Consider the following 25,677-nt stretch of genomic DNA (forward strand, 5'->3'; position numbering starts at 1 on the left):
GCACTCTTTGTCGGAGGTATGGATCGACATAAAGGATGGATAGACATATTAGTTGGTTGTCAAATGCCAAATGTTAAATATTATGGTTGCGTCATAAATTTTATTTATGACAGAATATCAAGAAAAAACTAAATTTCAAGTCCAAGTAGTTGATATTTGATGAATATGCTCTTCTACCGACTGGAGTATTTTATTTGCCGTATTTTTTTTTATCCCAAAATCCTCTACGTAGCTCAATCTTTCCCAAAGTGGGGAATAACGCCCCTTTGAGAGCGCTGCAATCCTGCAGGCCTAAAGGGGGGCGATGTTAGACCCAGGAAAAAATTGGGGCGTTGTAGAGCCTTGGTTGGTTTGTAATTTGATGTTTCTAGTATTTTGAGCTTTTTATATGTTTTTTTTTGAATCCTCTGAATTTTAGAACTTTTTGATGGAAAAGTAGTTGAAAAAACAGGTAAAATCTGATGTTTTGACTTATTTCGGTCTATATTGAAATATTTTAACTGCGAGTAAGTATTGATATCATTGGAATCATCGAAGCTTTCGTCTGTATCACTATTAATCTTTATTTTCTTCTTGTCCATCTGATTTTAAATATTTTGATATGATTTTTCAATTTTTGATTCTACGACAGTTAACATATGTATAACTTTCTTTAATTTCTTATTTCTTAGACCTTTTGACATATTAATGTTTCTAAATGTTCTTGATTTCAGGTCTCTTCTGTTAATATTTTAAAATTTGAAGAAAAATAACGTTTGGGATGTATCAGTAAGATAAAATTTCAAATACTCCTTAACTATTGTTTAAAATTTAACGAAACAATGATTTTTCTGACAATTTTTGTATTTGCTACACTCACCATAAAACATATCAATGATCTAAATCTGTAATTTTCAGAGTGTATTTATAATATTATAGAACCAAAATAAATTATGTAATTGTCTAGATAATAAAAATTATTTGAAGTCTAGGTCTACTATCTTTGTCGTCAGATATTCTACATCAGGAGCTTCGTTTGTGAAATTATTGAGTTTCTAACTACATGTTTCACTTATTGATGATTTAGTACATTTTCTGTAATTTATTATTCAATATTTGCACTGCCTCATCAAGATCGCTTTCTCATATTTCAACTAATTTTTATTTTTTTGTTATTTGCAGAGATCTCACCAGTAATAATATTTCAACAATCGACGAGAATTCATTCGCTCGCTATACACACCTCGAAGAACTGTAAGTAAATTTTTTTTACTCAAATTTAATCATTTAATTACTTATGTATAACACATATTTTTTATGTGACATCCCTTAAATAGTTGGGGTGATAATGGCACACGAAGAAAGAGACGGTCGTTTCCCAAGATCGTTCTCGGGGCCACTCACCTTATTTAAGAACATATCGCAGACACATCACCGAAAATACGGTCCCTGTTTTCCGTCAAGACATTCAATCACTTTATTCAATATTCGCCTCTAGGATATTAGACTAGATTTTCTAGAATACTATTTTTCACATATTAGGCCAAGCAATAGATACATATTTTTGACAAAAATGCACGGTAACATAATTTAAAAGACTTAATATAGTGTAATTTCGATATTTTTTGAACGAAAAATTGTTTTTCAGTAATTGTTTATGAACATTTAAATAGTTTTTTCTCATAAAAACTCCAGAAAACATAGCAAAAATATACCATATGATTATGCAAGATATTTTACTAACCAAGTCCGACACTTCGAAACGAGTTGTGTGATTATGACGTGTAGTTTTTTTCCATACTCCATACTCTTTTCCATGTCCTTTGTCTCCGCTGCTTTTCTTACATTTTCCATCAATGTTTTTCTTTATCTTCCTCTATAATTTTTACCTGCTATTTTCGATTCGAAGGCTCTTTCAGGTATTCTGTACACGACAATCCTGCAAATATGTCCAAACTATCATAATTGTTCTTTATATATTTGAACTCTAACTTGTATTATCTGTATTTTTCTCTACATAATCCATTTCTCATTCTATCTTTTCTCTTTTTATTTTCTATTGTCTAGAAAAATCTCATTTCTATTGCATTTGCATGGGATATTTGCTTTTGATTCAATGTCCGCATCTATACATTTTTGGTTTTACCAGCTTTTCCCAGTTTTTCTTTTATTCTGCTTTTACACCAAGCACTTAGGTATCTAACTCGAAAGGTTTCTCGTCGTCTTCAGTCTTCTCTCTAGATCGGTGTTGTCGAGTTGTTTTATGGTTACCTGACATACAGTGTCCATCTCCAGGTCTCGATGAGGATCGCTGTTTTGAAAGTACAAACAACAAGGCTCTTTAGCACTTTATTTTGTAATCTCTGGATTATTTAGATGTTGCTTTGATTGTGTTGTAGATCCATACTGATACTAGAATTTATTTAAATACAACAGTTTTGTATATTATTTAGGAAAGAGTTTGTTCAGTTTGTATTGCAAACAAAGTTTGTCAAATGCCTCAGACACGTCTAAGAAAACAGAGGAGCAGATCTGTTTTTCTAATGATTTTTCTATGAAATCGGTTTTTGTGTTTTGAGTATTGTTTTTCAATGTTTGGATCATTTTTGCAACTATTCTTCTATATCCATAAAAGAGGATGTCCTGACTGACTGACTGACTGACTGATTCGTTCACTCATCAACGCCCAGCCAAGGCTATTAAAGATAGAGAGATGAAATTCTGAGGGTATGTTTGTATCGGTGTGTAGAGGTGCGCTAAGAAAGGATTTTTCGAAATTTCGATTTTAAGGGGGTAAAACCGGGTATGTTTGCAAATTCGATTTTTTCGTTTTTCTCGGCCGCTAATTGAGATATCGACTTCGTTTTTGCACTAAAACATTCTCCGTACAAATACCTAAAAACCAATTTCTTCGATTTTCATAATTCGATTTAGAAAGGGTTCAAAGAGTTGAACAAAAATTTTTATTACGGAACCATTGGGTCCCGTGTGAATATCTAAAAACTAATTTTTGGAAATTTCTTTTTGATTTCTTTTTACATGATAATGTGTCTTTTCTTTAAAACACTTCCAAATTGAATTAATGCATAGAATACATAAGTAAAACGACTGCATCTGTTGAGGGAAAGAACTCTGTTCCATCACGACAAAGCGCCTGACCCTCGGTATTCCATATTCAAAACTCACTTTGTATAATAATTATTGACGTCCTTGACGTCAGGCTAAAAGACTGAAAGATATAACAAACTCAACAAAATTGTATTACAATGAAACGTTTTTTTAAAAAAACATTATCTACATCTTGTTGAAAATTTATGTTTCGAGTTACCAACACGCAAACTTTGAAATTTTATTCTATTTGGCATGCAAATCTTGATAGACATATAAAATGCAGTCAGTCTACATTATTTTGTTCATTATTTATCTAAGGGCCGGACAAAATGACAAACCCTTATCAATTTATCATTTTTTATGTCACTCAGTCGGGGAGAAAAGTGAGTGTAGAAAAGGGATTTGCTGGACATAAAACATGATTATAGCAAATATTTTATTAATAAAAGTAAGCGATTTAATATGTGAATTTAGTGAAGAATCAAAACAATTTATAAATAAATTATCAGAGAAATAAATAAATTGACATTTCGACTTAATAAGAATACATATTTGGTTTTTGAACTATTGGACCCTTGTTGGTGGTCTCTTACTTTTGAAGTCCAGCCAACGTGAGGAGTTCGGATCTTCAAAAGCTACGATCACTTTGACTGCTAGTTAAATATTGTAGCAAACAAAATAATTTTGATTAAAATACCTTAAGGGAAACTTATTGAGATAATTAAGCTCTTAAATATATTTAAGGAACATTCCCATATCGTAAATACGCGAAACCGCGTTCAAATTTGATGCCACGCGAGCTAATCATCAACCAAAAACAAACGAATTGATGATAACAAACAAAAGAAAACAAATACTCAATAATATATAAACATATTAAAACACGGATCAGAAGACATGTCAATTATAACGAAAGGAGTGATTATTAAGTTGTTGTCAGAAATAAAGCACCATAGACAAAGTACTGTCGTAATTGCCCATACTAGGTGATCTCCAAAAGCTATTACATTTTTTTTAAACTAAAGTAAAACAACTGAAATTGCTCATCAGCACCGATAAGAACAAATGCTTAGTGAGGACCAAAGAACCGTTACGACGTAAGTTGGAAATCAATTCAAATACCTGGGAGAGGAAACTTCTTCGAGGAATTCAGAGAATCAAGAATGAAAGCGGCTAGAATTCCGGAATGCTTCGAAGATATCTTATGGTAGAGTGAAATATCGAAATTAAAATCAAAATATATAAAACGGCTGTGAGACCAGAACAGCAGAAGGTTGATGAGAGCATCAGAAATGAAAATACTGAGAAGTATATCTCTCTAAACGACAAAATACAAAATAAAGATATTAAACAGCAAAGTGGAATACAGGACATAGGAAGGTAGGTAAGACAGAGTTTCCAGCTTGTCATTCTTGAGATGTTGACGTCCATGAATCCATCCATCTTTTTGAAGGTCTTCCTAAAGGTTTACGGTGCGATTTTTACTAATCTTTCGCTGGTCATCCTGTCGATGTGTTAGTTCCAAGCTCTTCTACATTTACGTCCCTATTTGACTACGTCTTCCACCTCACATTCGTGTCTTATGTCTGTGTTTCTCTTTCCGTCTCTTAGTGTGTCCTATGTCTCCGAGTATTTTCATTTCTGTTGTTAGAATGATGTTTTTAGTTCTTTTGTTGTCCGCTATTGTTTCTATAGCATATGACGAAGACCACAGGGAAGATCACCTAAACCATGGCGAGAATACTAAACTTCGTCTTCAGAGGAAGACTTGCTGGTAATAAATTTGTAGTAGCCTACTGATGGGGTAATCCATTTCCAGAAAGAAGTAGAAAACATTACGTTTCTTATTGGTAATTTGATTCTTATACCAAAAATTATTTTTTTAAACTATAATTTTTAACTAATCAATTTTGTAAATTAATTTATTTGAAAACTGTTAATTTTGTACCTTTTTATTTTGCTGGGTTTATTATAATAAAAGTATAAGGAGATTCATGATATTCATTGGGACTTTCAAGTGGAAATTCCTCACACAAATAAAATATATTTTTCACAAACTACTATAGATGATTAGTTGTTCAATCCTTAAACCCATACAGCTATAATTGAAAAAGAAAATATCGATCTTTTTATATTTTTATAAAGGAGGAATTTACAACCCAATGTTTATAGGAAATTTTTGTCATAAATTTGAACGATAAATGGCCTGGGTTACTTCAGAAACCCTCTTTTATTTTTCTCGATAAAATTTAATTAAAATTGTTACTCGAAAATAATAAAATATGAGGCAAAGATTATTTAATATTATGGAAAATCATTGTTGAATTGTTTTTGTTATACTTTTAGAAGCCGCATTTACATTTGCACGTTTCTTGAGCTACGATGGGGGTTAAATTCTTGTCATATTAATAAAATTGATACAAAGATCATTCACGTTGAATGTTTCAATTTGAACCATATGTTCAAATAACAAAAAATTACTGGGCGATTGGAATCCCACACGTGACGAGATTTAGCTCTTGTCGTATCGGGAATTGGCTGAACGTGCACATTTTTATTTCACGTGTAATAGTGGGAAAAAATTCAAAACTTTAGTCAGTGGCGTAGCGAGAAGGTGTCAAGTATGAGTGAATTTATGGGGTAGGTAAGGAAATACAGTAAAGAATACATTTTTTTTCAACATCCGAAAGCTTCATGCAGACGCTACGCAGACAGAAGAGAGCGGACATGCGCTGTAGGCGACCGCGAAGCTTTCGCACTACACATTCCGCCATAGTCAGGCGTCAGTCGGCGTTGTGCTACAGCCACGTAAACATGTCCGCCATGATTGATGCACCCGCTAAGTGTGAATTGAATCCATCGGAGAATGAGTCATGTATATGGGCAGTAATGATGTGCATTAGGGGGTTACAAACGAAAATCTGTCGTTGCCGATGACCTGGTTCAAGGAATTGACAGATTGGTTGAAGAAAACGGAATTTCCAAAAGTTTCAAGGTCTGTTTTGTACTCTACTTGAATTCATTGGCGGCAACTTTCTTTGAAGATAGTATTCAAAAGGTTTTGGTAAAAAAATTATTGCTTTAAACGAACTTGTCTTTTATTTATAGTCTATCGGAGCTTGAAAAAAAAAACCGGACCACGTACATAGCTCCTAAAGCATAAATTGAACGAAAAGTACTTTTTTGGTAAAAAATCAATTGAAATATTCATTTCTGCTATCTTGATTGTAAAGGTTGTCCCTGTAATAATTACGGATAGTTAACCGTTGGGAATGAGCCGCCTCCGGTCTTCAGATAGTAGTGTGGAATTATTTATTACGTCATGGAGATACTGTTGATTTTTCCTAGCAAAAAAAAGTGTACAATAAGTACCAGACGCGTCTTTACTATCAAAATTTTTTATTTTTTGTTTCGTGGTATGACTCCACTCGCTCCGTTTTTTTGCAAACTTTTTCTCTCATAAAATTCTGATTTTTATGTATTTACTGTTTATAAAGAATAAGGGAACTATTCTAACTAATGCTGTATGTACTGATAATAGCAAACAACTTTCAACAATAAATAAACTTGGTAGTGAAATCAAGTATCTAACGATAAAATCCAGATAATCAATGTCAAACCTGGTAATAAATAGTTAGATAACGTTCAAAGGTTTCAGCAGGTTTTTCTTCTTCTCTAAAAAAATGTTCATTATCTCTCTATAGAAAAATTACTATCATAAAGTAAACGTTGTCCGTAGACACCGATCAAACAACTTCCATCTTCGTTTTGTATAAACAACCAACATTTACACGGCATTTTTCTACAAGAACCACTGTAAATGCAAATGCGTACACTCAACAATGCAAGCCGTGCAACTAACAACATAGAATTAGAAATAAAACAGATGTGACTAGTCAACCAATGTACCAATGAAAATATAACATTGTAAAACTCATGTTTCGAAGAATATTTTGAATAATATAGAATATCAATGCAACCACTTGATATTTTCATTATAAATCAAGATACAAGAAAAATACGAGGCGTGCTACTTAAGTTTTGAAATACTGATGTGAATATGTCAAATTTGACAGTGTCATCATCAAATTTGACATTTTTAATGCTTGATTCGCAAACATTTTAGTGCGATGATTTTCGACGTGGATTAAACCAATCAAATTGCTTCAGCTTTTGGTGATGAAGCATCCCCTCGAGCCACGGGGCTTCGGTGGTTTTCCGAATTCAATCGAGGTCGCAATTCGCTACAAGATGAATTTCGTGAAGGTCGTCCAAAATCGGCTGTTGTACCAAAAAACATGGATGCTGTGCGTAAATTGATGTTGCAAGATCGTCACGTGACATACTATGAGGTTGAGATATATTTGGGTATTACTTCCACTTGCAAACATTCAATATTGCATGAACATTTGGCTGTCAAAAATATTTGTTCGCGTTGGATACCGTAAATTTTGACAATCGTTCAAAAAAGGCTCGTGACGATTTGTACAAAAGAGATATCACACCGCTTCATTAGAGTAATGTAGACCGGTTAATTCTAAATGGTACACCAGCTTCTTTTTGCCAGAAGTATTCGAAAATATCAAGGAAACCAATTGCAGTAGACGAATCACCCACTACGACAATGCGAGCAGTGAAAACATCAAATTGATGGGTAATCCCCCGTACAGTTCTTGTTTGACACTTAATTATCACTTCTTATTACCGCAGATCAATAATAAATTACGAGGTCCAAGTTTTTCTACACCTAAAGAAGCGGTTGATGCGTTCAAATGACATATACATGCAATTATAAATATTTCTTTTCAAAAGTTAAGTAGCAACCCTGGTAAGTCAATTATACAAACTTATTCCCTCTTGTGTAACTTTCTGGGAGATCAGGAGTCACTGCTTGAAGGAATTTGAAGTCAAATCATGAAGTGCATGGCGAGCTACAGAGTATATGCAAATTTATTAACGTTTTCTAATCGGTCTTAAGCCGGGTATACACCTTTTATTATTTTGCTCCGAGACTCTCTTCGCTGTTAATTGGGTAAAGATACTTTAATATACTTTATCTCGGATCTAACCTTAACGACGTCTAGACATATTTTTAGTTTAATTAGGAATCTAGTTTATTTATTGTCTCCTACGTGTAAAATATAGAAAATAATAGACATTAGAATTGAGAATATCACACTATAAAGACCAAAAATAAAGTTAATATATGTTATATTAACTTCTACCCAGCTTTCTCATGAGTGGTTTGACAGAAGAATTACCGTTTGGAAGTTGACAAACCATTAATATGATTAGGTATTCGGGAGCTGCTATTCAAGTTTTGAGATTTGGCAACACTGATGTGAATATGTCAAATCTGACGTTGACATCATAAAGTTTGACATTTTTAATAGTGAACGTATTCATCTTGGTGAAAAAAATGGAATTGAATTTGTTTTTATTTGTCTATTTTAAAACTTAAGTCGCGATCCTCGTGTTGTCAGTTTTCTTTATAATATATCAAAATGTAGTTTTAGCATTCATTTAAATCTGTTAAATTTAAAAGAATTTCGAATATTATTTGCACAACGTGGTTCTGTGGTTTCAAAAACTGACCATATGAGCACGGACTGCACGGACGATGATTTTTCGTTGTGATTTATTAACACACGGAATTTTTCTTCCTCCATTTTTTTGGAACTAACCAGATTTGCTTCACACATATTGCCTCAATTCAAAAACTAATTGTACGACAGCAGAACGTGTCTTTTGAAGGATAGTTCTAACTGAGAATCATATGGATTTAATACCAACAGCGTCATCTATACGTCCCCCTTATTAAAATGTGTTTTTACCTACTACCAATATGTAAGATCAAACATTACAATACTAATATGAGTTTCGTAATGAGATACTTTACCGCAACTAGTGGAATGAACTCATGAATAAAAAATTAAATTTCATTTATTATAATAATTAAACACAACAACTGTACAATTAGTGATGTTTATTCCAGCTGACGTGGAGGCTATCAGCGACACTACTGGATTTCCATCCACCATGTCTCTTCAAAATGTGCATATCAACATCAGCATCAGCAACTAGGGATGCTGATGATCTTCTAAAACAGTGACCTGTATATTGTGATGGATTTGGTAGCTACAGAAACGTTGCTATTTCTTTTGGAGTGCGCCCAAAAGTATTGATACCAATTGGTTGAAAAAAAACGTTTTTTCATTTTTATATAAAATAAAAAACTGGTCATGGACTATATTTTGAGGACGAAATCGAACATATTTTCGGACGTTATTCAAGCAGTCAAAACCAGCGATGTTTCTTTTAGTAATAACAAATTCACTCTCTTCTCATTTCGTAATATGAATCTTTACCACACTTATATCATAAATATCTATTACAGCTTACAAAAATCGCATTATAAATATGAAATACTAGACAATGAAAATAACTATTATCGACTTCACAGTCGAGCAAACATTTCAGTTTTTCATTATCGATTGGTAAATTTTGAAGGAAATTTATCATTCTTCCACTTGATCGACAATTCCGTGAGGTCCGTAGATATATAACAAAACAATATTAAATAGTAATTTGAGCGTCAAAATCATTTAGAAATTGTGATGATGTGTCGTCAGACAGGAAAAAACATTTGACATGACATTAGTTTCGCTACATTACGTGTTGTTTTCTTTGCTGACACGGATTTTCGGTTCATTTCACAAATTGAGCGAGACACTTAGGTATAAAGCGAAAAGATTTAGTAGCTAATACAAAAAAATATACAGATATTATTACAAGACGTGACCGATGTTTCTTTGACTGTGTGATTCAGAAAATTCATTCAATTAAATTTATCCAACTATTTTTTCATGATTTCAAATAGCATGTACTATTTTCCTTTCATTGATATAGAGGGAGCATATGATAATACTCTATTTGACCCTATATGAGAAACAGCAAAGGATTCGAAATAGAGAAATCTGTCTTAAACTGGACTAGCTTTTACCCGCGGCTTCGTTCGCATCGAATCCATTAAATAAGTATCAGAAATCATTATAATAGAAAAGTACGAACTCTGTAGCTATATTAGAACCTGAGATATAGATCTTTGAATGTGGAAAAATTGTCAAAAACCTACAAAAATCCATAACTCCACATTGAATGTCCGCGCCTAGCTCCTCTCCAACTCAATCGATTTAAGTGTTCAAAAACTCAAAAGAAAGAAGATATTTCAGCGAGTGTTCTTAAACCAAAACAAAGTCTCTCTATTGAATAAAACCTGAGATATCGAGGATAGAACGTGTGTATGTGAAAAGCTCCCATAAGTAATGTACAGGGGGAAATCGCATTTGAGTATAACTTGAGAATAGTGAAAATTAGATGGAATCCGATGGTTGATGGCTGATCTGTGCATCAATACCTTTCATTGAAAAAAAAAATTAAGCAAATCGGTTGGGTATAACGCCTGAATGGACTCGGAATGCAAATCATCAAAATTTTTAATATATAAGATTCATTTCTTGAATTTTGTATCAACGTAAAAAGAGGATTCCTTCATGTGAATGATGACTACAGACAATCTGCTGACGTTGCACTCCTAATCCAAGGCCTCGACTTGGAAATAACGAGAAATAACATACCAAAAGCTCTTAATCTTATCGAGGAACCCACAATAACCTTTAAGGCTTCGTACTGTGGACCACCGGTCAGCAAAAATCCATTTCATCAGGGCAAAACTTACCCCTCGATGCGTGTGATGATGGGTCAGATTGTTATCTGATAGAAACTTTTATAGTTATATAGTTTGGAAAATACGATTACAGGGTACAATGTATTTCGCAGCTTGTAACAAACCATGGCATCAATTCAATTAGCGTGGAAACAAGTATAATCCGTTTTAATGAATGAGAAACTAATAAAATGATAAAGTCCGGAAAGTGATTTAGTTCGGTACGAGATAGATTTTTATGGACGAGGCGACGAAGGAGCCGAGTCAAGTATATCTAATTCAGTACCTTAATAATAACTTCACGAATGTATGTTTTTTTATACTGTTTTCGGTTTTAAATAAAAAGCAAAATTATATTAAAAAAAGAAAAATTAACAGTAACAATAGTTGTGCCATTACTGTTAACATTGAAAAATTATAATAAAAGTTTAGTTATTGATGTTAATTGATTTTTTATTTCTGATTATTTCAAATGGATACCGGACTCAAATTGGTAGTGTAGAGTCGACTTATCTTTCAAATACATCGATCCAAATTTTTGAGCAGATTTTCTGTGAGAACCCACGACAAGAGCACAGAAGAGACGTAATATCGTATTATCTCCATGCTCAGATCAAAGTTAAGATCATGCAAAGGATTTTTTTGAGTTTCATGAAACAAGCTCACGCCTTGGATATTCTTGTCCGGATCCATACGCTAGGATTCCGTTTATTGTTTATTTCGGTTTCCGGATACACACTATTTGATCTATTTCTACGTTATTTACCGTGATTTCTCCTTGGTAACGGAGAAGGATAACGCTTACGTCTTATGCCGAATCCGATGTATACAACTATATACAATCTACACATATTTTGTTTCATGGCGTCTGTCTAATACTAGTAGTAAATAATTAACGTTTTATTTGATTATACAGTTTTTTGTTTACATAAATTCCTAAACTAGCTTTTAAATGTTTAATATTATGAACGTAGTTTAGTTTTTATCAACCTTGTCCTCGCGTCGGTTGAACTTAGTTCATATTAGCTTTTTATGTCCTTCGGGATTAATAACCACCACACCATATATTTAATATTTTTTGTATTAAGCCCATAGCTCTGGCAATATATGAAAAAACAGTCTACAAACCTCTGTAGTTCTTCAAACGATCTGCCTGCTAAAAGAGTATCATCAAAGTAACTTGTTATTGACAAATTTTCCCATAACCAAGACACCTTCATCAATTCATCAATTATAGAGCAATGAAGGTAAAATGCAGCTTTGTCTTACTCCTATTCTTATTTCAACCTCAAAAAAAATTTGATGAGCTACGCGAAAACAAGCGTTTTGAAGCCAGTAAAGGAGAATTTTTTATATATTTTGTTTAGCCACCATGTAACATGAAAATTATGGATTGTGTGTATAGTGTAGTGGTAGCACTACAATGATGAATCGTTATTGTTCTACCTTCTATTATAAAGCCCGAATTATAGTTGACTTATTGCAGTAAACTGATTATATTACAATGATCTATTGGTCAAGCTAGTTCAAATCCCGGATTCGAGAGCATGTTACTGATATATTATAGATCAAATACTAATTTATTTGATGAAAAACGCTCCCACTAATTTGTACAATCATGTATTCGAAAAGTATTGAATGTTAAATTAAAATTAATGCTTACGCGGTGATAAAAATAATTTCACTGAATACACCTACACCAAAGGTAAAAAATCTTTTATCCAAACAGTGTGTTCAGTATGGATATCAACAATATTTCCAGAAATTCCAGTTTAGAAACAATAATTTCATTGAAATACAGACGTAAATGTGAATGAAGTTACTATTAATTGTTATTTTGATTTCAGGACTCTCTCAGACAACAAATTGGAACACATCGATGAAAATTCTTTTTCCCACAACACATTATTAAAGAGATTGTAAGTATAACTATAATTTCAATGATAAAATCACTCAATAAGTCGTGTGAATAACTAGAAAAACACATTTTTTGCTAAGAATACATTTCATTCATCAAAATAATTTCCTTCAAGGGCAATACAATCATACCAACGCTTCTCTAACTTCTCTATGCCGGGCTTGTAGAAGGATTCGTCTTTTGCTTCAACATAGGCTTCAGTTTTAGCAATTGCTACTTCATTCTAGCGGGCCAGCATTTTTTGAGATCAGCGAATAGTCAATAGTCACTGGGGGCCAGATCCGGCTATACGGTGGATGAGGGAGCAATTCGAAGTGTAATTTGTTCAATTTAACATCGTTACAATCAACTTGTGAATCTGTGCATTGTCTTGGTGAAGCAGTGGGTTTTTCTTCTACATATTTTTCCCTTATTTTAGCATTCAAACGATCCAACATGCAGTATTCGCTATTGATTATCTCTCCCTTTTGGAGATAGTCGATGAATAATATTACAAGCGCATCCCAAAATACTGAAACTATAATCTTCCCAAGTGACTATTGCTTTTGGACGTTTCGGACGTGGTTCATCGGCCGCGGTCCACCAAGATGATGATCGTTTTGATTGTTTATTATTTCTTCTTGATGACGCAGCGAGGTCAATGTTTTTCTATACCTGAAGAAGCGGTTGATGCGTACAAATCATATGTTTTGGAAATACCTCAATTGGAATGGAAAAAAATGCTTCGACAATTGGTTCAAACGCATGTAAAAAGTGTGTTCCATTATTATATATTTATTTGTCTATCTCAAAAGTATTAACCTTTATATGGTCCCCAGCATAATAGAGTCCAACAAGTTTCTTTGAAACCTCATACAAGTCGATCTTCACATTACGAATGTCGAGGTCAAGTAACAAATTTTTACCCTGTAGTGTGTTCAATGTCTATCAACTTTTTGAATACCCGCATACACGAAAGCGCGATAATTTTGGTTTCACTTAGGCAAACTACGATATTAATGAGATCTATATCTTTTTCGTTATGAACCAAAGAAATACAAACGTGTGAAAAACAAGTTGTACTCTCCAATGTCGACCTTTTTTTTTAATATGTTCACCACATAAAGCTCCAGGGATTCAGCGGTAAATCATACTCTCGGGCACTTTTTGTGGCAGTGAAGCGAATTGTGAGAAGTTAAAAAGCAGAGTGGGCTTCGTGAAACATTCATTTTATTAGAAAAGTAATAAATCATCAATGATACAACTAGATCCTAAGAGCTTCGGAATAATTTGTTGAACACATGAAGGTATGTTTTTACATCCATATCCTTTCGAATTCATAATTCATTTTCTTCATTATGTCTTGACAAAAAACTATGATAATTGAAAATAAATGGGGATGTAAATATATTAAACCCTTTTTTGTACACAAAAAGTTTCACTATGTATTCTGTATAATATAATCACTATATCTGATAACAATCCACACGAAATAAATTTGTGTTTATGTATCTCTCCCCAAATTAAACGATCCATATAAAAACTTGGTTTCGTTGTACGATTACTTTCAGAATCTTCTTGTTCTTTAGTAGTTTTATATCTAAAATTTTATCTATCGCTAAGCTATTCTTCTAATTGTTGGCACGAGGAATCGTTCAAGATTGTTGGCGACATCTAATAATCAGTCTAGAAAGTTCTAAAAACGTTTAGATCGCACATGTCCTCACAGACGATTCAATGGTTTTGATTTTCTTTCGATACTTATATAAAAACAACTTATCAAGCAATACATTTAGTGAATTTAATCTTGTCGGATTTTCTTTCGTCTAGCTTTCCGATTTCCCGGATAAATCCCGATTTTCTTGTTATTGAGATATTATAGAGAACGTGTATATCACGTGAATGATTTGCAGAAGTATATCTGCATTGGATTTCAACTGCTTCGTTCGGAAGTTATTACTTGAGAATGGGGTCATAAATATGCGTTTGCATATAAAACGTGCACGTTTCTAAGGCAATAATTTTCGCTATTTAACGGTTCAACACCGTACGTTCGATTCATGCGATTCATGTGATTCATGTGAGTTCTAATACCATAATTCAGTAAGTTAGACACGTTTGTATAATAGTACACATCCAAGACATTGTATATTTCTGTGATTGTTGCATTTGATCTTCAAATTGACTAATACAACTAACATTTAATGTCATGCATCTAAATACGGATCTGAAGGAATTCCAAATTTTTTGATTTTTACAATTCGGCAACGTTTTGAGTCAGGAGAGCCAAAAATTACAATTTACCAAATTTTAAAGTTTTTAAAGAGCCGCAATGTTGTCAATAATAAAATGTACTCGCATAGTTATTTGGTAACAACACTAATCTTTTATTTGTAAGAAAATAATATTTATCAATTCATATATTTGTAGTTTTTTCACAACAAATTAGATTATGTCACCTATCATTCAAGTACAAAATAAAACAATCAGCCTTGACTCGCGGGATTTCTTTCAGAACTTTCCGCTTTTGTTAAATTACGTACATAAGAGGATATATTGAAAAATTCTTAGCCTACTATGGAATCAAACAAAATTTCAATGTCAAAATATTTTATTACTCAACATATTACATATTACAGCGGACTTGCAGCGTCGCTTGACCTTTCAAAAAAAATGTTTCTTCTTGCTCTGCAAACTAGACATCCACAGCTTTCATTACCTCCTCGTTGGAACAAAATTCACGACTTTTTAAACTTTTTTTCAGTTGAGGAGAGAGATGATAGTCGGAAGGAGCCAAATCGGGTGAATAAGGGGAGTGTTATAGTAATTCAAACCCTAAATCACGAATTTTTTGCATGGCAACATGAGATTTGTGTGCAGAAGCGTTTTCCTGGAAAAACAAAACACATTTAGATAGCTTTCCGCGTCTTTTTTCTTAAATTTTTTCCCGTAGAGTGTTCAGAATGTCGAATAGTAATCTCCAGTTATTGTTCTACCCTTATCCAAAAAACAAATCATGATTACTCCATGGCAATCCCAAAAAACCGAGGCAAGAACTTTTCCAGCCGATTTTTGGACACGAAACCTCTTAGGTCTTGGAGAACCAGAGTGTCGCCATTCCATCTATTGTTGCTTTGTTTCTGGATCGTAGAAAAGTACCCAAGTCTCATCCATTCGGTTTAAGAAGTCTACATCGTTTTCAAATCGAGCACAGATCGAACGCGATTCTTCTACCCTTGCACGCTTTTGGTCAACATTCAAACATTTGGGGATTCATTTTGCAGCTTTTTTTCTCATGTCCAAATTGACGTGAACTATATGATGAACGCGTTCGTATGAAATATTCAGTGCTTCAGATATCCGTTTTAGCCCAATTCGACAGTTTGATAAAATCATGTCATGAAGCGCATCGATATTTTCGGGAACTGACAAAGAAACTGGCCTTCCCGATCGGTCATCATCTTCAATGGAAAATTTACCTGTTTTGAAGCTTGCAGTCCAATTCTTCCCGGTGTCGTACGAAGGACATTCATCACTGTTAACCCTTTTAAATACAGGTACTTGATGATGGCACGATACTTCAATTTTTCGATTTTCACAATTTCGGTAGACATCTTTTTTTTTAATTTATTGCGTAACTCTGGTTTACTTTTTCGAGGTGAAACTTTACACTTACACTTCTAATAAGTTATTGTTCTTTGCTATGGTAACGCAATATTTTGTTTATGCATGGAACTGGTCTAGGCTAACTAGATAACAATACATTCTCGTACATTTCTGGACCTCGAACACTTATAACTTGCTTTTCATTTCATTTAACACAAAGAAACATTTGCGATATGCAACTTAAACGAAATGAAACTGACCCTGTCTTGTAAATAATCCTCACTGGTGATGCAAAATGGGTCCTGTGCAGTACAAGCTGAAAAAAGCTCCTGCTGTCAGTTTGGTGGGATTACAAAGGTTTTTGTATTTTTTGAGCTGCATCCAAGGAACCAAATTATAAATTATGATGTTTACTGTCAACAATTAATGAAGCTGGATGAAGCAATCAAAGAATAATGGCCAGAATTGTCCAATAGATAAGGTTTAGTCTTCCACCATGATAATGCAAGGCCTCACACATCTTTAGCAACTCATGGAAAAATGTTGGAGTTCATCTGATTACTATTTCTTTCGAATTTTGCAGAATTCTTTGAATGGTCAGACTTTTACAAATGACGATGACCTTCAATCGCACCTGCTTGTTTTTTAGCTGATAAGAACCAGAAATTTTATAAGCGCGGAATCATGAAGTTGAAAGAAAGATGGTGAAAGGTCATTGAGCAAAATGGGAAATTCGTAATTGATTAAAAACTATTTTTTGTTAAAAAAAAACCGTTGCATTTCATACAACAAAACCGAAATTTCTTCGTCGCCAACCAATAATATAAATGGAAACCAATTTCTCTAGACTAGACTCGTCACTTACAAAGTATAATCTCTCCAATAAATCTTCAGTATGCTCTTATACAAACTTAGTATACATGATTCAATTACCTTCTGATCCGCTATCTCATTTTCTCGTGATAAAATACCGAAAAGGAAAATTTACATACAAGATATTCGCGTTCTATTAGAACAGCGAAGATTGCATCGGAAGCTGTCAAGATTCACCTATATATAGAGGACGATAGCTTCTGAATGCAGGTCATAGTTTGGCCCGTTTACGTGAAGAGGCGACGATAACAGAGTAATTTCATAGTTCGTTCGTTTACGAGGGTTATAGAACAAGTAACTGGTCCGTTACAGACCAGTTACTTCCTCCCCAATTTTGTTATACGAATGTGAGAGAACAAGGAAAATAAATATTTTGTAACGTGACGTTTTAATGTGCTTAGTGACTTTGAAAGATTGTAATATTAACAATAATATTCGTTACACAATTTAACCCGAAGTTAATCAGTTTAATTTACATCGAAATGTGATTTCTTGGTTATATAAAACTCTTAAAACCGTTTTTGCCGACTATTAGATATAGTACCAAAGTCTTGGCAAAACCCATACTAAAGAAATTTATATGAAATTTGAATTTTTTTACTTTGGAGTAGGATAATGACATAAATATTTCAAATACATGACTGCAAACATCGAGACTGAGGAATAACCTTAATTTATTTGGAAATTGTTTAGCTTTGGAAAGATCTACACAAAAAAGGAATCCACCTATCAAACACAAATATTCTTTGACTGGATTAGACATACATTCCAGATTTATCATTTACTTAAACTAAAAATTTCTGGCAATCTATTTCCTTGATTAGAAACTGCCTTGTTTTTCAATAGAAAGCAGATATGGCACGCAGCCCGTGCATACCAACCATTGAAAAATAAAGTAACTCTCGCTTTAAAACCAATGTTTAATATGTTTCAATTAGTTTCACCTGTATGTTTGTAACTTTTGGACGGCTGTTAACCCTAACATAAAATGCGTTTCTTGCCTTGGCCGTTTCTGTAGCAAATGTATCATCACCCAGCTCAAGATTGTTGTAGTTGCATACTGAAGGAAAGCATTTTCTTGATGAACATCCCGTCCTTTTTAACTGTATAGTTTAATGTATTTTAAAACACCAAGAAACACGGTTTTAGAATTAGTTATAGTGAAAACTGGAATTGTAGTTTGGAAAAACTGAAAAACACGCTTCAAGTTATAATCAAACTTAAAAGTGAAAAATGGTGGATGAAATTATCGATGAGGAAATAGATGTTACTATTATAAAAGCGTAGGGTGTTTTCTATGACATTTTTAAACTAACTCTGTGTTTCGGAATGAAACTAGTAAATAATTATAACGATGACATTGAGTCCTAAATTTCGATATCACCATTTTGAGTGAGTTAGGCAAATGGAGAATGAAGGGAAAGAAAAATCTACAGCGCTTCTTTAGAATTGAAATGAAATTTATGAAATTAGTACAACGCACTTTTTAATTACATATTTTCAGAGATAGAATTTGTACAACATCCTCGGTAAAAAGTAAATCTTTTGGCTTGGAGCCATTCACTTCATTTTGATCTGGTTATTTATTATGATAAGCGTAGTGCATGTTCCGGTTTCACTAGGTTTAAGTCCTTATGAATTTTAGATTTATATGGATGAAAGTTTACACAAGATGCAAGTAATGTCGAGATTATAAATACGATAGTTTAGTATGAGACGCGACAATGTTTTTAAATTTGAGATTTCCAATAGCGAAACGACAACAAACCGTCGGATACAATCGAATTTAAATTCATATCGTGAATTTCAAGAATTGAAAACATGTTAGGTTGATAAAAAGTAAAGAAATTATTTGTTTCTGGAATGTTTACAATTACATAGAAAAGTAGGTACTATTCGATAAATTTGACGTTAATAATAGACTAGAAAAATTGTTATCAGTTCTTCGAAATACCTAGATTAGATCTATCTGGAAACTTTTTTATTATATTGGGAAACCCAACATTAAATTCTCAACGAAATTTCTTTCATATTTTTCTTTATGGGAAAATAGGAATTTGAAATACATCAATTTACAACACAGTTGATTTGTAAGCTGTTGAACCTCAATATTTTTTAAGGTTTGTCTATAATTTTTACAAAATAGTGTGGATTTTATAATATTTTTTAACGAGCCTTTAGCCTGGTAAAATATATAGTTCGTAAGTTATTCAATAGATGTTTAAAAAATACAGAGGTTTTCCAAGAATTGTAAATGCGAGATTATATTTTATAATAACGTACAAAATTATCATTAGAGCATTAAATTATTTCAAATTTTCACATCGTAGTATAATTATCGATTACAACAAGAAAATGCATATTTTTAAATAATTTATTCACCAATAAATTGAGAAAAAACCACAATTTATTCACAAAATTATACCACAAATCAATAATATGATTTTCTTTATTCAAAATTTATTGTAAATTTTTAAATTGGTATTAATCGTTGGTATTAAAATAATATATACCACAAATTGCATTTTATTATTAATTTATGACGTAATATTTATATAAAAATTCTCAAGAATATTGTAACATTCTTAATTCTGGTTTAATGTATTTATCGTGAGTTCATACAAGGCGAATGCAAACTGTGTAAACTGCTCATTTTTAACATAACTTGATTCAAAACAGTTTTTGATCACTTATAAATCACATTATAAAAGTCACATATTAACTGCTACGCGATAAATCTGATTTTCTTCACACAATATAAGCCCATTTCGGTTTTATATTGTTGCAACTAAAGAATTGATGTATTACTTTTAATTTCGAAGCCCTGTTCTTATCTAAACTATAAATTGTCCTACGTATAAAATCTTGAGAGCTTTGTCAACTGTTTTCAGTTTTTCTTTACATGTTTTTCGGTTTTGTGAATGATCCCCAGCAACCTCTTTCGTGACTACTCGATAAATAGAAAATTTATTCACTCTTGTTAATTCAGCAATTCTTATTATGATTTTATTATCAGATTGTTGCATATTTATGCTTCTAAATGCTCTTGATTTTAGTTCTCTTTTGTTTCAAAATTAAAAATTATTAAAAAAAAACTAATTTTGAAACAGAAGAGACTTAAAATCAAGAATATTGAGAAATATAAACAAATTAAAAGGTCCAAGAAATAAGAAATTTATTTAAATATTTTTTTGTTCCAGAATTCTTCAGGGTTGCGGTTTAAAAGTAATACCTAGCGAAGCCTTGAAGCCTTTGAGCAAACTTATGACTTTGTGAGTACCCAACATACACTTTTAAATATTTTTATGATAGTTTATTTTTAAGAAAATTATTGTAAAAACTAAAATGGCTTCGCAACATTGTTTGGTGGATGTGATAGTACGAAATAATCAGCATAATAAATAATCAGCAATTCTTTTTGATTTGTTTTTCCATAGCAGTTTGAGTAGATAGAAGGGCAGACTCAAAAGAAAAAAGGGTTTCCAAAATGAATTATTTGATAAAAAATTTTAAAATCATAGAAATTTTCGGTATTGGACATGGTTATACGAGAACTCAAAATTAATTAAATGATCACCAACGTTTTGTTATCCACCCCACGACGATCCTCATAAAACTCTATACATAGACTATTGATGAAATGAGAAATCGATTTATCACAACGATTTTATGCGGAAACTTTTACTTCTGGAGATACCTGTGAAAAAAGTATGCGAATGCATCATTTTTATCAAAAAACCTAACCTAACCTCACCTAACCTCACCTAAACTCACCTAACCTCACCTAACCTAACCTAACCTAACCTAACCTAACCTAACCTAACTTAATCTTACTAAATTTTCATTTTCAATCAAGGTTGTGAAATTAGTCACGTAATTAATAATTATTCAATACCTTTCGATCAAAGAATGAAGTCAATCCTTTGTTTGGTCCATATTTTTTTAATTATAAAAATAATCAGCTCTGAAATACGATTCAGAAGCTCGGGTTCCATCCACTGAAGATATCGTCATACTTCATTACAAAGTAGTAGGTCAATGATTGAGTTTTAACGCATATTTTGGTGCAAATAGAGTTGTTTCTTTTTTAAATCCACATAAATCGCCTCAATAACTTCTTTTTGAAAGTAGTGTACCTTGGAAATATTCGTTAATATTTTATAGGCTGGAAAACTCATTTTGGTCTTCGTTGGTGCTGATCGACCCCTAGAAAATAACTGATTGGACAGCTGTTTGCTCTTTGGTGTGTTGTGGCACAAATATCAATCATATAGTGGTTGGAGAACGTCAAACATTCTTACTAAATTGTCATACGATTGTGTTTGTAGTCGAAAGCAAACCATCTTACGTAAAGCTTTCGAATCTCATTGAAAATTTTGAGATATCGAAATAGCATAAAGCAAATAATATACTTAACAATACTTTTCAACATTCCTTTTGAAATTCTTGCCAATATTTTCTTCTCGTTTGGGCGAATTTTGTATTATTAAAACTGGGAGATATTTAAGAAGGCTAATTTGAGGTTGAATATGGGATATTTTTCTTAACTAGGAGGAGGATACCAGAAGTCCCATATGTTTCAAGTTTGAAGACGCCATTCAATAATGAATTGTAAACATGGAAAATATTGGTGACCGTTGTGTGATATACTACTTTTAAGTGGAAGGCATTAGCCTTAGAGACTGTTCTTTCATTACAAAACTGGTCTACCTAATGAGGTGACGACTCCAGAAATGTTGAAGGAAACTCATAAAACGGTAATGGATGATAAAGAGTACGCGGACTAGCAGACATAGTAGGCATTTCAAAAAGTGCGGTACTGAAAATTTGGACTTGAGAAGACTGTGCTCACGATTTAGTGTTTAGAAAGGTTTCACAAAAATAAAGCGGTATTTTTGCGTCGTTCCATAACCATGGAACAATCAAAACATCGGACTGAAAAGGGCAATCCGCTCTAAAGAATGCAAAAACCGTTGCATGTGCAGGCTTGATCATGGCGTCGGTTTTTTGGGATGCGCGTGGGATAATTTTCATTGACTATCTTGTAAAAAGAAAGACTATCAACTTACTCCAACGTTTAAGCGAAGAAATCAAGCAAAAAACGGCCGCATTTGGCTAAGAAAAAAGTGTTGTTTCATCCAAAAAATATATCAGCTCACACATCCGTTATTGCAATGGCCAAAATTATTGAATTGAAGTTTGAATTTATACCTCTTGTACCCTATTTGCCAGATTTAACCCCTCGGATTAATTTTTATTCACAGACTTTTACAAATGGCTCGGTGGTCAAAGATTTTCTTAAAATGAAGAATTGATGTCGGCAGTTAATGGCTATTTTGAGGAGCTTCACGATTCTTATTATAAAAAGGGTATCGACATTATTGAACATTACTGGGAAAAGTATATGGAGCTAAAAGGAGGTTACGTCGAAAAATAAATATAGTGGACATCTTGTAGATACGATATTCAGTAAATCACTTATTAACCAAGTAAATCGATGCAAGGGTCCCAACGGTATTCATGCTAATTTTCGTGAATAATCAGACAGAAACTACGCAGCTTGTTGAAATTTTGATACGCGCAGCTTTGCATTTTCAACAAAGGAAAATTTGAATCTCAACACATTCATAGAACCGCCCTTCTAACAAATCTAAACTCATTAAAAACGGAGAAATAAATAAATTAACTATCTATTTAATACCTCTCTTTAAAACAGTAATGAACACAATATTATAGGTAATATTTTTTTTTATATTTATAAAAAAATATGAAACTTGGAGGAGAAATTATATGCAATAAACTTATATTCTCAGAAATCTCATTAAAATATCAGGGAAGGTTGAGGCGATAGTAAATAAGGCAAAGAATCCTGGTACAAAGTAATCTGCAATTCAAATTGGATGCTTCGTTTAACGTTTAGTTTTTTTGGCAAATAATTTATACAACTTTGTTATTCGGTATTTTCACCTCACAACATATACTTTGAATAATGAAAAATTGATTAAAACCTGTTTTGGAATACAATAAATTACCTAAAAATAGTGTCATAAATCTATAGTAGCTGTGTCCAAGTATATGTTAAAAAATCGGCTGGAGTTAAATCATGTTATTTCATCTGTTCTTCCATGATAAAAATTTTTTTTCTTTTATTTAAACATACATATCCCCCCCATCAATTACCAAGAGTTATTAGCAGGGGAGACATTTACAACATAGTACCATAATTTATAATAATAAGACATTAGATTTTAGATATCAAATTTGTATCTTCAGGATAACATACCACTTCGGTTCCGGATGAAGAGAGAATTGATTTCAAATTTTTTACTAGCTTGTAACATCTTCATTTTGAGGACATTCGATTAGTAGATGCTTCACTATGAGTCTGGTTTGGCCGTTTCTTTTGTTAGAAAATATAAATGTGTGTCCAATTCTTAGACGATTAAGGATTACACGTTCTCTTCTTTTTTTGGGTAGTGGCAGTTTAGTTTTAATTTCGGGTATGATTTGTTTTAAATTTGTTTCGGTTTTTTCCCAGATTGATTGCCATTTTTGCTCTTTTATTAGTAATTTGCGATCGGCGTGGAGAAATTTTGTAATGAGTGGTACGTTGAGGTTGATTTTAGGACTAAAGAATCTACTTTTTCGTTGCCTTTTATTCCCGTGTATGATGGTACCCACAGAAACAAAATGTTTTCATGTTGTAAGGCATAAAGTTCCATTTTAATGAGTTGATGGATCGGGTGTGATGGGAAAATAATTAACTATTCAAAAATTTGTTAGTCAAATACAGCGAGATGAATAAATTTCAAATTATTTGCATAAAATTTGGTCAAACTAGTATATACAGCTCATATTAAAGACTGGAAGAGGAAAAAAATAAACTTTTGGAAAATTGGAACTCAGGAATAAACAAAAATATTTGCTAGAAGAACTATAAGATCATGGTAAAACCATTAAAGTAACTTTAGTAATATCAGACAAATATACATCACAATTTTATAAACTTTTTCATGAAGCTTTCTATGAGCTTCATTTGTTGTTTGAAACAATTTTCGAAAAATTAAGAGCTGAAATAGTTGTTTATGCAACAAGTGTGTGTCTTTTCGACAACTGCGACAATCACATGAGTCGAAAAAAGACATTTACACACGAATTGCATACAATATTTTTTCGATTAGCGAAAATTTTATCAAAATACGTTTACGCACTGATGCTTAAAGTAAGTTTACTTTTTCATTACCTAGAATAAACTATAAACCTTTTGTTGATTTCTTATAAAATATATATTTAATTATATTTTGAACATTTAAATCAAGATTAGAACAAATTATTGAAACAACAGACGAATTCAGTAATTAATTTAAAGATTTACTTTCTGCGGTTATCAAATTTAATTGAAAATTCTTCTTTTCGGCGTGCATAAATGGCAATTATTACTACACAAGTGGAAAAAAAATTGCAATGAGCGCGACTTGAACCTGGGACCTTCCGCATGTAAGCCTTGTACTCTAGTGACTACGCTACTGAGACCTTTATAATGGTTTTGTTTACGCACTACAGCTTAAAATATGTTTCTTCGCGCTCTAGTACATAAAATGAAGTTTGACGCACTCGAAAGTGTGTCTAAAGTTCGTACTTTACAAACGGTGGTAAAAAAAGATGTTGCTTCCTCATATTAGGGCATATGATCCTTACTAATACCACAAATTGTGAAAGCGTGGATGTTTGTTACACTTTCACGCAAAAACTACTTGACGAATCATCATGAAACTTGTACTCATGTACACATATTCTGGGAGTTACTAGAAGTAACATAGTATACAGTTTATCAAAAAAAATATTTTTTACAATAACAAAAAAAAATTGTCAACAAATATCAACATTTTACTACTTCAGCGCCATCTGACATACAGTAATGAAGTTCAAACCCTAAATACTATATTATCAACGTACTATATTACCGATGGTCAAGTCAACATCTATTTAATCTATACATCCAATTCAATTGACTATAGTTTCAGCAGTTTGGAATTTTTCAGGTCTGTCCGGTTGTTCCTGGACAGCTGCTGATTCAGCAACAATGTTTTCCATAAACGGATTCGTGAAAAAGTAGGTAAAAAACTGATACGGACTTTGCAGTTCCATTATAGATGGACCCACCAAATTTTATGTTATTCGCATCAAATAGAAAAGACTGTTTACTCCACAGCAAATTCCTCAAATTCATGAGAGATTCAGTCGGTTGTGCTTCCACTCGCTCCAACGGCTGTGCGCCTTGCACAAGCTGCTCATCCTGAATCAATGGAGGGTCCATAAAATCTTCTGCATTGTCCTGTCCCGTAAGAACGTCTTCATCGTCCTCTAATTCAGCTGCTAAGGCTCCTACAGATGGGTAATAAGGAATATCTTCTCCATCTCCATGTAATGGAACAAGGCCTCGTATAACAAAATTTGGAATGTTATCATACCTCGGATTCCAATT

At 32.7% G+C, this 25,677-nt stretch overlaps 1 protein-coding gene across 2 annotated transcripts in view; it reads left to right on the forward strand.

Annotated features, from left to right (window-relative positions):
- The first annotated feature begins 1,179 nt into the window (after positions 1 to 1,179).
- The window catches only part of LOC130896733 (follicle-stimulating hormone receptor), a 108,027-nt gene continuing 83,529 nt past the window's right edge, over positions 1,180 to 25,677 (forward strand). Inside the window, exons 1-3 of one of the 2 annotated variants that reach the window (XM_057805018.1) lie at positions 1,180 to 1,233; positions 12,664 to 12,735; positions 20,393 to 20,464. In XM_057805018.1, the coding sequence (XP_057661001.1) occupies positions 20,457 to 20,464 (8 nt within the window). In that variant the 5' untranslated portion in view covers positions 1,180 to 1,233; positions 12,664 to 12,735; positions 20,393 to 20,456. Of the gene's footprint in view, positions 1,234 to 12,663; positions 12,736 to 19,288; positions 19,313 to 20,392; positions 20,465 to 25,677 lie in introns of those variants that run through there. The other variant, XM_057805017.1, reaches the window with a different exon arrangement.

The sequence above is a fragment of the Diorhabda carinulata genome, chromosome 7, assembly GCF_026250575.1.
Source record: "Diorhabda carinulata isolate Delta chromosome 7, icDioCari1.1, whole genome shotgun sequence".
NCBI classification, from domain to species: Eukaryota; Metazoa; Arthropoda; class Insecta; order Coleoptera; family Chrysomelidae; genus Diorhabda; species Diorhabda carinulata.